Source organism: Mustela putorius, unplaced genomic scaffold (assembly GCF_011764305.1).
Source record: "Mustela putorius furo isolate JIRA1106 unplaced genomic scaffold, ASM1176430v1.1 tig00000407_pilon_pilon_pilon, whole genome shotgun sequence".
Taxonomy (NCBI): domain Eukaryota; kingdom Metazoa; phylum Chordata; class Mammalia; order Carnivora; family Mustelidae; genus Mustela; species Mustela putorius.
Genome location: NW_025421373.1, coordinates 22704570 through 22720284, shown reverse-complemented (window position 1 = coordinate 22720284; position 15715 = coordinate 22704570). Strand labels below are relative to the sequence as shown.

Below are 15715 nucleotides of genomic sequence, written 5' to 3'. Positions count from 1 at the left end.
GAGGTTATGAGGGGTCAATTCATTCGCACAGATTTAAATGCAGGATGCTTTTCTTTCTGGTCAGTCATTACAATCTGGTTTTTTAGCATTCCCTCAGGCCTTCTAACAGCCTCACACTTTACCTGCCACATTCATGTGAGAAATAAGCTTTGGTCTGGACTTTGAGCAAATTAACCTCTGCAAATCGTGAGTCTAAAGATCGCCAACAGCAGCTACCCCTCCTTTCATCCCCTTATGTTAAGAAAACGTTATACTTGTGTGTGCCTCCATGATTAAAAACTGACACAGGCTAATTGGGCTTCATGGAAAAAAAAAAAACAAAAAACAGAGCTCGTTTCAAAACTGGCGTATTTCCACTCAGGACCGTGGCTGTGTTTTTGGCTCTTTCAAAGCTCCTTGTGTTGTTGCCTTAGCTGCTCAGGTGGAAGGTAACAAAGGTGCTCATTTATGGCTCAGTTTTGACTTTCCAAAGCCTGGTTAATTCTTAACATGAATATGGCCTTGAAGGCAACTGGGCTGAGCTGCCGTGTGTGGAAAAAGCCCTATTTACCTCAAGTACAGTGATCTTTTTGTTGCTTTCTGTGAAAGCAAATTGACTTTCCTGTGGGCTTCAGAAAAAAAAATTCCATTTCTAACCTTTCTAAAGAAGTCTTGTACAGACCCTGGAGACAGAAGCCTGGGGGGCCCAGGGAGCCAGCAGCTTGTCTCAGAGAGCAGCCTAGACCCAAGGACAGATGGCCTAAAAGAAAGACCTGAAGAAGGTCGAGAAGGTCATAGAAGTCGGCCTCCTTTCCCCCACAGGGGAACACTTAGATCTACCCAGGTCTCAGCAGATGATGCCCCCACCTTTGCATTCAGGAATTGCCTACAGGATACAGCTTCACTTTAAACAATGTCTGTAGAGCAATTTGTTTACATTTATTGAAAAAGTGATACATGTGCACTTGAAAAGCTCACACTGTACAAAAGGATACACCACAGAAAGCCAGCCTTCCCTGAGGCAGCAGGTGTGAGCAGTCTAGATCCTTCCAGAAACATCTACAGATGCCCACATATTCCTAGAATTCTACCACCAGCATCACCCTCAATAAAAGGGGATGTTTCTGTTTTGTGCCTTACTTTCCCAGTTTGACTCCTCTTTGGCATCTTCCGCTATGAGCACAGATACAGCTACATTGTTCCGGAGACATGCAGAGTGTCCCCTGGATGCAGGCACTGGGCAGCCATTCTCCTGATGACAACATTATGTTGTCTTCAGACTTCAGAGATCCCCCGGCTGGGGCAAAGGATGCTTTTCTCCACATTTAGAAATGTGTCTCTAGGATTCATGACCACGCATGGAATTGCTGGGTCAAAGAAGATACCTGTTTTCATCTATGAGGGATATGGCTAACCATCCAACCACAATCTTAGAATTGTAGCTGGGAAGAACTTTGGGGGTTATCTAATTTAGTTTTAAAAATTTTCTGGTTGTCTTTAGACCCCTCCATGTCCACTGTGCTTGCCTGGGCCAGGGACTACCGAGGAAGGCAGAAGGACAGGAAAGGAAGTGAGAGAAAAGAAGGGGAGTCGCAGGATCTCCATGTGCCCAGCCCTGCCCCCATTTGGGCATCTCAAAAAAAAAAAAAAAACACACCACTGGTTTTTCCAGCTGGGGAAACTGAGCCCCTAAGAGTGCACACAGTAAAAACAAGACTAGACCATGAGTCACAGTGGCTGCTAGTGAGAAGGAGCAGAGCCTCTTCTTTGGGAACCTGAAGAAAGCATGATCACCTGCAACCAAATGGATGTTCAGACACCTTTGCCTGGATCAGGAGTTTCTCTCTGTGGAGGTTGTGAGTCAGGAGTCCAAGATTTGCATCTCTAGAGCAGTATTTCCCAAAATACTGCACTCAAGGAACAGTTTTGTTGGTTGGTTGGTTTGAATTTCCAATCCACTTTGGGCCGAGCCTTTTCAAAATGCAATAACACTATGCAACTAGAAAAATTAAGAGTTTCAAAGACATACAAAATGTAAATCCCCTTCCCTTTTTTCATTAGTCTCAGCAGACCCAATGTAGCTCAAACTGCTATATACAATTTTCTAAACACTGATTTTCCATTCCTGTTTTTATCTCATCATGGAATGATACCAAATTGTTTGCTGATAGTCCCAGTCCAGGGTCCATGCCTCAGAGAGCTCTGTTCTGGGTAAGAGTGATGCAGAGAATAAAACACTGTCTTAGGTTAACATAAGATTAACCTTAAGTGGCATCACAGAAAGATCCCTGAAAGTAGGGGTCAAGGACTTTGCTTCTGATCCTGGCTCACTGTCTACTATAAATGAGTCCCTTCCTTCTTCTCTCTAGGTTTCATTTTTTCCCATCTGTAAAATGGTTTCTAACCTGCCCATCACAGCTGGGTGTTCAGAGGATCTAGTAAGGTGATCACATTTTCCCCTGGAGAGCTAGGGGGATATCCAATATTCCACTGCCAATCACTACATGTTCGGAAGTCAGGTAACTGAACAGATCTGCTCTAGAGACGGGACTTTTCATTGTGCAAGGAGGTAGGAAGGATGGAAGAGGTGGAAAGTGAGTTGGAGGAATGAAGTAAGATTTGGAAGATAGGTCTGGAGGGGCTGATAAAGCAAAGAGCGCAACTGAGTGATGGGAGTCAAGGAGAAAAGGGGGGGCTGGGACCATGGAGCTGAGCCCTGCAGGAAGGGCTGAGTTGACCACAACTCTAAATGAGACAGGAGTCTCCTTTCCACCTCCCTCTCTCCCTGAACTCCAGAAAGCAGTCTTTCTCTCTTTCTCCTTGTACTCAACCCCCAGCTCCCCTTGAAACACTTCCTATCCTTCTTTCCAAGATCCCACCCCCTGCCTGGCCACCATCAGCTGGTTTGAAGGTTAAGCATGCTGAATCATGAGTCAGCTGAGGACAGTGAGCTCCAGAAGCAGCCAGATTATGCCCTTAGAGGGCCAGTCTGGTGTTTCTGGAAAACCACAGGGTACTCAGTAGAGAATAAGCCTTGTGTCATGGATACCCTCAGGCTGAAGTTGTGTCTCTGGCTCTCAAGTTACAGGTTTCTTTATCTCTTTTGCCTAGGAAATCAACTTTTACAAGGTCATTGACTACATCCTACATGGCAAAGAAGACATCAAAGTAATCCCGTAAGTTTCTCCTCAAAACATATTGACTGGTAAGCATGTTACCAATGTCCACTTATACTCATTCCAAGATCAACACTAAGCAAACCCAAGAAGGCCACACACTTGGTCAGAGACATGGGGAGCAGTAAGGAGGCAACATGGAAGAGTGGAAAGACCACAGGGGCTGGGAAGAGAGGCTAGATGTTGAGTCAGTGGCTGCGAGTCCCAGTCCCGGGCCTCAGTTCCCCATCTACAGAATGAGACTGTGGGTTCTGATCAGGGCTTTCCAGTGGTTTCCTGTGAAGGCATATCTGGGGGTGAGGCAAAGGCAAGAAGCTGGCACAAGGAAAGCTCATTCTCTTCTTACCGGACCACGGAGGATATTGAAAGGAAAGAACCCCTAGAGCGCGAGGCTTCCACCTCCCTGTACGTGTTAAGGACTCAAAGGCCATTTTAAGAGTCCAACAGTCAAGAACCTACTTTAGTAGAAGCTTGTACATTTTTGTACTTTTTTGGATCAGTAGATGACTGTCAGAAACCTAGTTGTCTTGTTATCTATTTGAATCCTCTCTGTGCTAAGAGGCACACTCACAGTTTCGTTTGGAAACTGGGTTTCTTAACTGAATTCCAGACACCTCCAGTCCAAAATCAGATTCTGGGATTTACCATGAGTCACCTGAATCTTTAAACAGTGGGTATGAGATGCCATAACGGGAGTTGATCTTGGTCATCACCAGACTGAATGATAATAATCCATTACACAGACAATCCAGTTCACAGGTTTATCTGTAACTAGTTGGGGATGAGAAGTTGCTTCAAGGTCCTGAGCTTCTGGGTTCTCTCTGTTCATTCCTTTTTGCATGAAAACTGATTCTTTTCTAAGCTTATCCCTCATTTCTTTCCTTCCTTCCTTCCTTCCTTCCTTCCTTCCTTCCTTCCTTCCTTCCTTCCTTCCTTCCTTCCTTTTTTGTTAGGCTGCATACCCGGCATGGAGCTCAACTCAGGACTTAAACTCATGACCCTGAGATCAAGACCTGAGCTGAGATCAAGTCAGACACTTAACCAATTGAGTCACTGAGGCACCCATGTTTTTTTTTTAAAACCTTGTCAAATGCATAATCTTTAGCCATTCTAACTTCTTTTCTAGAGATATAAGTTTATTAAACTCCTTATCTGTGTTATGAGTTACTACAGGTCACAGTTTTCTGCAGTGTTTTACCACTGTTCATCAAGCATCACATCCTTCTAGCTTCTGATAATACTCACTTTGCTACCTTCCACACAGACCCAAAGAGACGTCACCTATTTTAGGTTCTTTGTTATGGCAATACCCTGTTCCTGATAGCGATTTTTCCATCAGCTAAAATAGGCGAGGCTGTATTATGGTACAAAACCTTAAGACCTACGTGGTATAAACAGTAAAAATTTATTTATCATCCCATTCCATGTAAATTGCTGGTTGGTGGGTGTGGCCAGAAGATCCTGTATGGGCTGTAGCCAGGCAGGGACCACAGCTGACAGAGCAGCCACCATTTCGAATCTTGCCAGAGGGAGGCGAGAACAGGACAAGTGGAACACGACAAAGCACGCACTGGCTCTTAAACATCCCTCCGGAGGTGGCGCTCTTCACTTCTCACATTTCATAGGCCAGAGTCAGTATATGGCCGCAACTAACCTCAAGGGGGCAGAGAATCCAACCCTCTCATTGTCCAGGAGTGAGAGCCAGAATATTCGAAACTGGTAAATGACTGTCAAAGTACATGCCATCTGAACGAGGAGGGGGGAAACCTGAATGGTAAATAAATGCTTAGTCAGACCAAAAGAAGACAAAGTAAGCTTTAGAAAGAACATAGAGCAGGAGGAAAAAATAAAAAGTGGACATTAAGGTAATATCTAAACCAGAATATATTGATAATTACTTCAAATGTAAATCCACTAAATGTGCCAGTTAAATGGCAGAGATTGTCAGCCTGGAAAAGAAAGAAATCTATCACATTTCATTGATTCTAAGATGCATAGTTTTCTACGTTTTGACACTTCTGGAATAGAATCAATGACTCTGTATGATCGCTGTCAGACAGATGGCAGTCACGATGTAGGTATTATGGCCTGTCTACGCATGACCTTGGTTATGACCATTCATATTGTTAGGACTTCAGCTGAGTAATGTCCACTCTTGGTTGTACCCACATTGAATTTAATTGCCATATAAAGTAACTTAAAGAGGGGTATCTGGGTGGAGCAGTCAGTTAAGCCTCCAGCTCAGGTTGTGATCTCAGCATCATGAGCCCCACATGGGGCTCCTTGATCAGCTCAGAGTCTGCTTAAGACTTTCCCTCTTCCTTTACTGTGTTCTCCCTGCCCCTCCTCTCTGCACTCTCTCTCTCTTTCTCAGATAAATAATCTTTTTCTTTAAAGTAAAGATCATATACCATAATGCGGCATTGAAATAAAAAGCTGCTTTGAATGGCACAAAAAGATAGGAAAATTGTGGAATATAAAAATCTATTTCTATATTCTAAAAGAGCTCTTGCTATTAATAGAGTAATAATTACAACTTCAAAAAACATTGTGTTACAGATGAAGTGGCAGCATTTTATCTTTATAGTTACATGTAGGAAATGATCTGTCAAGGAACAGTTGACTTTCTAGGTATGAAGAAATACTGTACCTCCTCTTCATAAGAGACCCATCTAAAAGATAAAAATACAGAGAGATTGACAGTAAAAGAATGAAAAATATGTATACCATGCAAATGATAATAGAAAAAAACTAATATAACTATATTAATATCAGATAAAATTAGACAATATGACAAAGAACACAGGTGGAGATACAGTCACTTCTTAATAATAAAGGGGTTAATTCACCTGGCTTTACAGGAAGATATTACAATTCTAAATTTGTATACACTTCATAACATGGCCTCAAAAAAAAAAAAAGGCAAAAGCTGATGGCAATATAAGATATAGGCAGATCCATGTTTGCTAGTTGGTAGGAGGAGCAGACTAAAACAGAATATGGAATATTTGAATAACACAATTAAATTTAATCTAATACCTATAGAGAGACTATGGCACCCCATCCCCCAAACCAGAGGACACTCAGTCTTTTTAAGCATACATACAACACTTATAATAATTGGTGATATAATGGGCCACAGAGTAAACTTCATATATTTCAAAAGACTGAAATAATACTTGGAATGTCCCCTGATCACAATGTAAGTATCCTAGAAACCAATAACAAAATACTAATTAGAATGATCTTCATAGAAAACTAGGAAAGCTAGAAGGCCAAAGGCCCCATTGATGTAGTCCATTACAGACAAGGAGGAGAGGGTTCGAGAATGGATCTGGAGGGGCAGATAGGAGCGGTCTACCATCACAACATCTCAAGAAATTAACCACAAACTGGAAAAAAAAAAAAAAAAAAGCCCAAAGAAAAGAATAAACATAAGCCAAGAAATTAATAACATAGAAAAAGACAAATGAATGGTTCATGAAGATCTTAATGCATTTTTCCACATTTCTATCTTTTCTCACAAAAACCAAGTATAATCTTAAAATAAATAAAAGATAATAATATCAAAAATTGTACTATTATAGTGAGGGGTGAATAAATATGTAAAGCCCCAGCTTAGTGCTCAGTACATTGTTGGAGTTCACCGTAGATGTCTTTCCTCTCTCTCTCTCTCTCTCTCTCTCTGTGGAATTAAGCTACCTCTCTCGTGTAAGTATTAATGGAGGGAAAGGATTGTGTCTGCTTTTGCTCAGCAATCAATGACAATGGCTGAATGAATGTTGTCCCTTCGCTTGGAAAATCAAACTCAGTGTGCCATCATAAAATGTATTCACCATGCTTTTTTTTCCTTTTCTAAATTTGAAACATTAAGATGCTTACAGAAAATTTGGAGCTCCTTCAGGCATAGTGTTTAGAAGTAGGAGTTGAGAGCCAAGAGAGAGTACAGGGGGGCAAAGACCTAGATTCAAGGTTTTAGTCTAGCTGTCCTTATATGAAAAGTTACCAGTTGTCTTTGGCCTTTACAGGAATCCACCTCCTGATCATTGGGCTTTAGTAAGTGGTCTGCCCACTTATGTTGCCCAGAATGGCCTGGTAAGTAATGCAACTTGGAAGGGGGAGAGTCTTGGACCAGATGGAAGAGTGAAAGGATTTCAGATAGAGAGAGCGGGAAACACTATAGGAAGTGTGGGTCTCTAAAAGCCTGATTCTCTCATTTCTCAACTCACTTGACACTTGGTCCAAGGACATGGACAGAGAATTGACATTTGAGGAAATATGAAATACACAGAGAAATAATCCTTAGATGGGAAGTTGCTTAGTCTTACTGACAACTTGTCTTACTGATAAGATACTTGTTCATATGTCAGGGGCAAAAGCATGGCAGACTGGTCTTTGAGGCTCACCATAGACCAAGTCCCAGCCTCTCATTCCAAAGACTTAGTTGCCACTCCCTACCCCTCATCCCTGCCATGTTCCCAGCTGTACCATGTACAGCAGAGCTCAAATCTCCCTCTCCCACCATGCCCCACCCACTCAAGGTCAAAAATGGAGTAAGCATCCCCTGCCCTAGAGAGAAGGGTCTTGTCTGTTAGCTGCACATCAACCCCACATTTGGGCCTGGTCACCCCTTTATCCTTCTCCAGGCACACACTACTCAATGCTGCTCACATAGAAAGAAGTTTATATAGTGAAGATTTTGTAGGTACCAGGTACTATAACTGGCTCTGCGAATAGAAAGACAGATGCAGATACACTTTCTATTCTGAAGCTCGTAATCAAATGGGGAGATATTTTAAACAGAGTCTTATACTCCAATGTGGTAAGGGCACAAGAGAGATATACATGGCATATTCTTGGAACACAGAGTAGGAGGCATCTAAGTCAGGCTTTTCTTCCGAGAGTGTTGGTCTTAGTTGAGTATTAAATAAATAGGTATTAGGCTGGTGGGAGCAGGAAAGGGGATTCCTGGTGGAGGCAACAACTTGAGCAAACGTAGGCCTGGAGGTTTGAACGGCATGGTGCATGCAGTCCAGTGTTGCTGGAATATTAGGTTTGAGACAGGAAGAGGTCAAGAGATGAGGCTTGAGGGGAAGGGGAGCACCAGATAACAATGGCCTTGGATCCCAGGCCCCAGGGGTGGGACTTTAATCTGTAGGCAAAGAGTTTTAAAACAGGAGATTGGCAGAGTCAGTTTTCTTTAAAAAAAAAAAAAAAAAAAAAAAACTCTGAGAGATCTGAAGGGATTAAGGGGCAGAGCAAAAAGTACATCCTTACAAGCATCTCAACAAAGGGACAGGCAGTGGAGAGTACTATCATTATGGCAAACAGCCATTGAGTGCCTACGAGCCACACGGTAAATATACTTGCTCACGTGATACTCACACAAGTCCGACAGAGATGAGATGAAGAGAGGGAGATCAGGGATCAGATCTAACCCCAGGAGGGTAAAAGAGACAGAACTTTGCGATTGTGAGCAGAGAGTGGGGAGAAAGAAGAATCAGAGCCCATTTTGGGCTTCTGGCTTGGATGAATAGAGCTGACACCGGCTTTGGCTGCAAGATGAGGAGGTCAGTTTCAGACAAGGTGACCCTAAGACATTTTTTGACAGCAAAGTTCCAGTAGGCAGATTAAGAGATTACTCTGGAGGTGTGAAGAGAGAGGAGGGACGGAGATGGGGATTTGGAAGACATCGGGACTAGAGGGTGCTTGAAACTCTGTGCGAATCAAGTCACCAGGGAGAGTGAGAGATACCTGGGGTGGGATATTGTTAGATGCCAACGTTTAAAGATTGGGTAAAGAAAGAGGAGTATGTGAGAGAAGAATAGAAGGAGGGCTCAGAGGTATCTAGATAAGAACTGAAAACCCTATTGAGTTTGGCAATCAGATCATTGGCAATTAGATCAATTAGATCCCAAACGGAGAACAGATTTGGTGGTGAGGTGAGGTGGAGACCAGCATGTGGTCTGCCGAGGTGTGGCTGGGTAATGAGGAGGTAGAAAATCACAAAAGAGAAGCAGAGGAGAAAGCCTGGATGGTTGCTAGTGGGACCATGTTTGGGTCCAGAGATGACTTGATTTTCCAGGATGGGAGAGACTCAAGCAAGCTCATGGCTAAGGTCAAAGAGCCCTGAGAGATGTTGCAGATATCAGAAGGGAACAATGGCAACTGATGGAACTGGTCCAAAGAGAGGCCAGAGGGATGGTGCAGTAGGTGAGCAGTTCTGGAACAGGAGCAAAGACAGCTCACCGCCTGAGACTACAGGATGGTCAGGGCCAATGGGACAGTCAGGGTTACTGCAAACCCATAGGGTGCCTTTTTGAGAACTAGAAAAAAGTACCCCTCTCATGGACCAAAAGAGAAAGACTGGGATCCTGGTTCTGCAAGTCAAGAACAGGCTGTATTTCAGCTCCCCATCAGCCCTTCAGTGAGATGCTTTTTGTGCAGTACACACACTATGCAATTGTACACAGTTGTGCAGGGCCCTGGAGTGATCAGTTAAGTCCTATATGTATGATAGGGCATACTGGTTCCGTTTTTAGGAGAGGAATCTTGCAATATAAAATCAGAGCTATAATACCTTTTATTTCTCATTCTATTTTGGAGTTTATACCCCAAGAAAAAACTCCTTCCTTAAAAAACAAGCAATACCAAACCTAAATGTAATTGATTTAAAGATGCTTAGAGTAGTGGCATTATTTATACTAATAATGATGAAAATTGGATACAACCCAAATAGTCAACAAAAGACACAACAAAATGAGATACAATATAGCAATTAAAAATGACAAATTGTAGCCTTGATTTTTTCAAAGCTTAGAAATGACTAAGGAGTGAAGTAAATGGCAAGAAATAATGTTTATAAGGTAGCTTTTCTGTCCAGTAGACTCAGTTAATCATTGAAAACCATCTTGAGCATGTCTACCTGAGAAAAAGAATGTGAACGCCTTGGGCAAGGACGTAGTGTTTCTGAAGATAGCACGCAGGGCTCACTGGGTATGCTGTCAAGTCTAATCACGGCTTCAGTATTCCTCTTCACGGCTTTCAGATTTGCAACATCATGAATGCCCCTGCAGAGGACTTCTTTGCATTCCAGGTAAGTCATTACTTGTTTGGTTTCAGTCACCTGATATTTTTTCCCCCCAGAGAGGGTTCAAACACATTAAAGTCCATCTGTTTGTTGGGAAGCAGTCTCAACAAAGTGAAAACATGGATGGAAAAAGTCATATGCCCATGGAAGTGGGGAGGGAGTTACTTTGGTAAATTCCAAGGTCCCATTTGGTTTTAATGTTCACATGTTTTGCTTTCTGGCCTCTGGACTTTTGCTTATGCTGTTGCCCTACCCCTGAACCATCTGGTCCTGCCCAAATACTCCCTGCTCTTTAGTACAAGCTCAAATTTTATGAAACATTTATGAAGTCTTAGTCTGTTTCCTCTGGCTAATATCATTTCTCTCTCCTTGGGATTTTCATGGTATATTTTTTACCACTCCATATGATTTTTGTCCATCTTTTTTATAAATGTTTATGGAGGGTATCCTCTGTGCCAGCAACTGACACAGTCTACACTGGCTGCAATGGTGGACCAGACAGACGTGGTCTCTATCTCAGGGGGCTCATGACTGTATGGGGAGAAAGGCCATGGAGTGCTGGTCAGAGAAGGACAGAGGGATAGAGGAAGGAATCTTTCCAGGGACCTGAGTTAATCTAGAAGGAATCAAAGAATGTGTCCCTGAGAAATTATATTTAGGCAGGAAAAAAGGGGAGAAGACTATAGGAAGGAGAGAGCTTGTTGGAAGGACCCAGAGTAGACCAATGAATGAGTAAGAGACAGTGTGGAGAGTGGCAGAAGCAGATTCTAGAGAAGTAGACCAAAGTCAGACGATGCCTGGAGAGGACAGATGACACATGGCCTAGAGGACCCTGCTGGGGAATTAGTTCCCCGTACTATAGTCCCCTTACTTTATCTCTTATTACCCTTCTTTGCTTCCAGATTAATTCCTCGGTAAAGGAAAATATAGGTCAACGGTTGGACCTTATCTTTCTTAACATTTCTAGCTGTAGGTGCCCAATCAATATTTGTTGAGTGTAGCACACCAGATGGAAGCTAAACAAGGCATTAACAATCAGGAAATAATTAAGAAGAAAATAAAAATGAATCTTAAAAAATTAGTGAATTATTTTTTTTTAGTCCTTGAAGAACCTCATGAAAGAATGTAGCGAGAATATCCTTCCAAAGTTAGAGTTGTATGGCTTGTGTTGGGATTTTGCTCGTTTCCCCGTGAGGAGCCCAAATTGTTGCTGAGAGTTGCTAACCTGATAAAAACCGCACTGAACTTGATCTCTACCCAATTAGTTCACATTAAAGCATCAAATCTGACCTTGTTTTTAGATTCTAGGCTTCTTCCTCTAACTCATCCTCTACAAAATGGCCTGAGTAATTTTTTGAAACTCAGGCTATGTACAGTAACTTCTCTGCTTAAAAACCTTGAATTCTTTCTCGTTTGGTTTTCAATAAAACCTGTTTCCTTATCATGGCCTTTAGAAGGAAGGGGCTCCCTGAAAGTTAGGTGGAGACTTGGGAAAAGGCAGACCTGGAACTCATGTTTCCTGACCAATATCCCCTTGTTCTTGGGCTGTAATCTACATCCTCCTGGAGTCACTTTCCCATCAGATACTGGCTTCCAGTGTTCATGAAATGATCACCATTATTATCATCATCATCATCAACATCATTGTCATCATCATCATTATCATCTTACCACATTAAGACTCTTAGAACTGGGGCTCCTGGGTGGCTCAGTGGGTTAAAGCCTCTGCCTTCGGCTCAAGTTATGCTCTCAGGGTCCTGGGATCGAGCCCCACATTGGGCTTCTTCCTCACTGGGGAGCCTGCTTCCCTTCCTCTCTCTCTGCCTGCCTCTTGGCCTACTTATGATCTCTGTCAAATAAATAAATAAAATCTTAAAAAAGAAAAAAAAGAATCTTAAACTTTCAAGTTGGAAGACTCCAAGTACAGGAAGCCTTCCTTGATTTCCTTCCCTCCTCTAACTCCCCAGAACCATAAGAAACTCCAGTTACTTGCTTACCTGCCAGATTATGAACAACCTGAGGATAACCTTTGTACCTCCTTTGCCTCGGTTTTTTCAGTTTCTAGTTCGGTTCCTTGTACATTGTAAAATGTTTAATATTTACCACTTCATGAGAAGAGAGTCTAGAAATTACCTAGTCTAGTCATTCCCATGTTATAAATGATAAAATGAGAGCTCAGACAGATGGCAAATGGCTCACAAAGGGCCACCTTACAACTGACCAAGAGATTTCACTGCCCTTGTCTCATTCACTCCATGAGGCACAGCTTCTTGCTACCACCCCCATCTGGGCTGAGACAGCTGAGGCCCACTGACAGGTCAAAAGTATCACAGGAAGTCACACCAAGAGTCAAGAGATAGGGCGCCTGGCTGGCTCAGTTGGTTACACATCTGCCTTCAGCTCAGATCATGATCCCAGCGTTCTGGGATCAGGCTCCCTGCTCGGTGGGGACCCTGCTTCTCCCTCTCCCTCTGACTGCCACTCCCCTTGCTTGTGTTCTCTCTTTCTCTGCCAAATAAATAAATAAAATCTTTTTAAAAAGGCAAGAGACAAACAAACAAGATGTTTAATGGTGGCTCTATTAAGCATATCCCGGCACCTGGTGGCTTGTGAGAGACACAGTAAATGGGAGACAGTGACCCATCAGAGCACAGTGAAACTTTCCAGGTTACCTTAAGCTCGTGCCAGCTCAGGCAGGTGAAAAACAAGGCACAGAGCTGGTCCTCAAGCCAAAGGTTTTGTTGACATGGCTACAATCTGGTTTGATAGGCTTGCTTACCACCTACCCACAGACTCCCTAGCTGTTTTGCAGTTTTCATATTGTAAATATTATCTGGAAAGCACAGGTGCTTTCTAAATAGACCTAAATAGCGGGCAGGGCAGAAAGTCTGAAAGTTTTGACGCACAGAGGCCCGTGAACTATCGGGTATATAAACTCATCAGGACCCCTCTGCACCCCATCTGTTGCTGCCTGTGGTGTGGGTAACAAGCCGACGGTTGTTGTTCCCGAGTCCTTTTCTGACTGCTATTTCTAGGGCCAGTTCTATCCCAACTTCCAAATGAAAGGGCCTCTGAACAATAACCAATTTGTAACCTTCTCTGGCTTCTCTTATAGAAAGAGCCTCTGGATGAGTCCGGATGGATGATTAAGAATGTCCTGTCTATGCCAATTGTGAACAAGAAGGAAGAAATCGTGGGGGTGGCCACGTTTTACAATCGCAAAGATGGGAAGCCCTTTGATGAGATGGACGAGACTCTCATGGAGGTGTGGCTCAGGAGGATGTCTTCATGGCTGGGTTGCAGGGAGGGCTTGTTGCAGCAAGAGGGGTGAGGGGGGTTCACCTGGGGTGGGGTGGGGAGCTCACCTTGTCAGCACGCCCCCGACTCAGCCTCAATGTCTGCTCTCTTGGCTCGCACTTTTGCACTGCCATGTACTGTCAGAGAAATTCACATTCCCTTTATAAAGCTTTTTTTTTTTTTTAAGATTATTTATTTATTTGCCAGTGATAGAGGGAGAGAAAGCGAGCAAGCACAGGCAGACAGAGAGGCAGGCAGAGGCAGAGGGGGAAGCAGGCTCCCTGCCGAGCAAGGAGCCCGATGTGGGACTCGATCCCAGGACGCTGGGATCATGACCTGAGCCGAAGGCAGCCGCCTAACCAACTGAGCCACCCAGGCGTCCCTCACATTCCCTTTAAAACAAATTTTGATCAATTAGCTTTACCTTTTAGCATTTTTAGGATCATGTGAAAAATGAGCAGAATGTGCAGAGTTCCCGTAGGCCTCCTGTGCCCACGTGGGTACACACACTGGGGTGATGTTATCACCCATAAGAATGTTGCTTTGCATGTTGTGCTTTATTTTAAAGTGGATTCCCACCCAGTGTTCAATCTTCATCCTCAAACACCTCTTCCAAGGAGAGCAGCAACCAACCCCCTGAGCGAACCCACCTTACAGCTGAGGAAACAGAACCCTAGAGTCTTGCCCTAAGTCGCAGAGGCAGGATCAAACCAGGATGTTCTGCCTCTGATTCTTGTTTTCTTTCCCTTCAGTCTTTGGCTCAATTTCTGGGCTGGTCTGTCTTAAACCCTGACACCTATGAGTCAATGAACAAACTGGAAAACAGGAAGGATATTTTCCAGGACATGGTCAAATATCACGTGAAGTGTGACAATGAAGAAATCCAGAAAATCCTGGTGGGTGAAGTTCTTTTACATTTCTGCTCTAGCAGAAGCGGCGCCCCAAGGAATGTGACCAGGGCAATAGTCAAGCTCCATGAAGGCAGAGGTGGGTGGGCTGGCCTTGCACGGGGATGCTCCGGGCCCCTCGCAGTCAGCGGATGGATGGATGGATCCACCAGTACCAATGAGTCATATGAATCCCATATGGCTGATCCATGTGACTCGGCGACAGCTGTCCCTTGCACATGCCACCTCAGTTGTGGGGCCAGATGTTGGCTTAATAGCTCTGGAAACTCTGTATTTCACTGTGCCGAGGGTTGACTTGGTAGTAGAGAGGGAGTCACCCAACCACAGCCTTGACACTGAGAGAACACTCTCTCTGACAGCCCATGAACACTGCCAGCTTCTCAGAGACTCCCTCCATGGGGTCAGCTCACTTAGAAAGGAGTTGGATCACCGAGGAGTTTTGTGAGCAAAGAAGTAGGACAGAAGGAGTTAGAGGTTAGTAGTGAGTCCTCACATAGTTTCATCACTTTACAGTTTATAAGGCAATTTCAAACTTAGGGTATTTTTTGATGCTTACAACAACAAACGCACTAAGGTGGGAAGGGTAAGGGCTTCTATCCCTGTTATAGATACGAAGAAACTGAGGTCCAACAGGGGGACGTAACTGGCCCCCCAATCACCTGGCTTATTAAATAGGTCTCACTTAACCTTTATCAGGAGAATGAGGATATTCTCTACTACTCTTATGAAAGAGCTGCCTCCTGAGGTAGTGAGCACCCTGTCAAGAGAGGTATCCAAGTAGAGGCTGGATGATCATTTATCAGCGATGCTATAGAGAAGAGTCCTACCTACCTGGATGAGATACTTTGAAGGATATGTGGCAATTAGTGACTCATTATTCCTTGGATTTGGTTCTCAAAGAGATCGTGATGTTAGAAGTCAATTGAGTTAGCCAAAATGGCATTGGATAAGATACCCAGCTGAGCTCCCAAGACCTTTCTTATAGACCTCACAAGTTGAAACAATACAGGCCAATATTTTCAGAAGTGACTTCTTAAGCTGGGAAGATATCACAACAAATTCGATCGTTTCATCCCAATCACTAATAAAGTCAGAGGAGAAATCATCTAGTTTGGATAAATTAACTCACGGTTTGCTTGTCTCAGTCCGTGATTTTGGCCAAATGATGGATATATGGGGCCCCTGGAAGCAGAGCCTCAGTGAACCAGTGGGAAGTGAGAAGGCTATGCTCTGGGTCAAGAAATCAGAAGCAAGTAACTGAGTCC

The 15715-nt window shown here is 43.6% G+C and overlaps 1 protein-coding gene across 1 annotated transcript in view; it reads left to right on the top strand.

The window, feature by feature from the left end:
• The window catches only part of PDE6A (phosphodiesterase 6A), a 57099-nt gene that overhangs the window by 17950 nt on the left and 23434 nt on the right, over nucleotides 1–15715 (top strand). The window contains exons 6-10 of the mRNA XM_004737847.3: nucleotides 3091–3155; nucleotides 7184–7250; nucleotides 10204–10251; nucleotides 13361–13510; nucleotides 14295–14438. Coding sequence (XP_004737904.1) covers nucleotides 3091–3155; nucleotides 7184–7250; nucleotides 10204–10251; nucleotides 13361–13510; nucleotides 14295–14438 — 474 coding nt within the window. The remainder of the gene's footprint in view (nucleotides 1–3090; nucleotides 3156–7183; nucleotides 7251–10203; nucleotides 10252–13360; nucleotides 13511–14294; nucleotides 14439–15715) is intronic.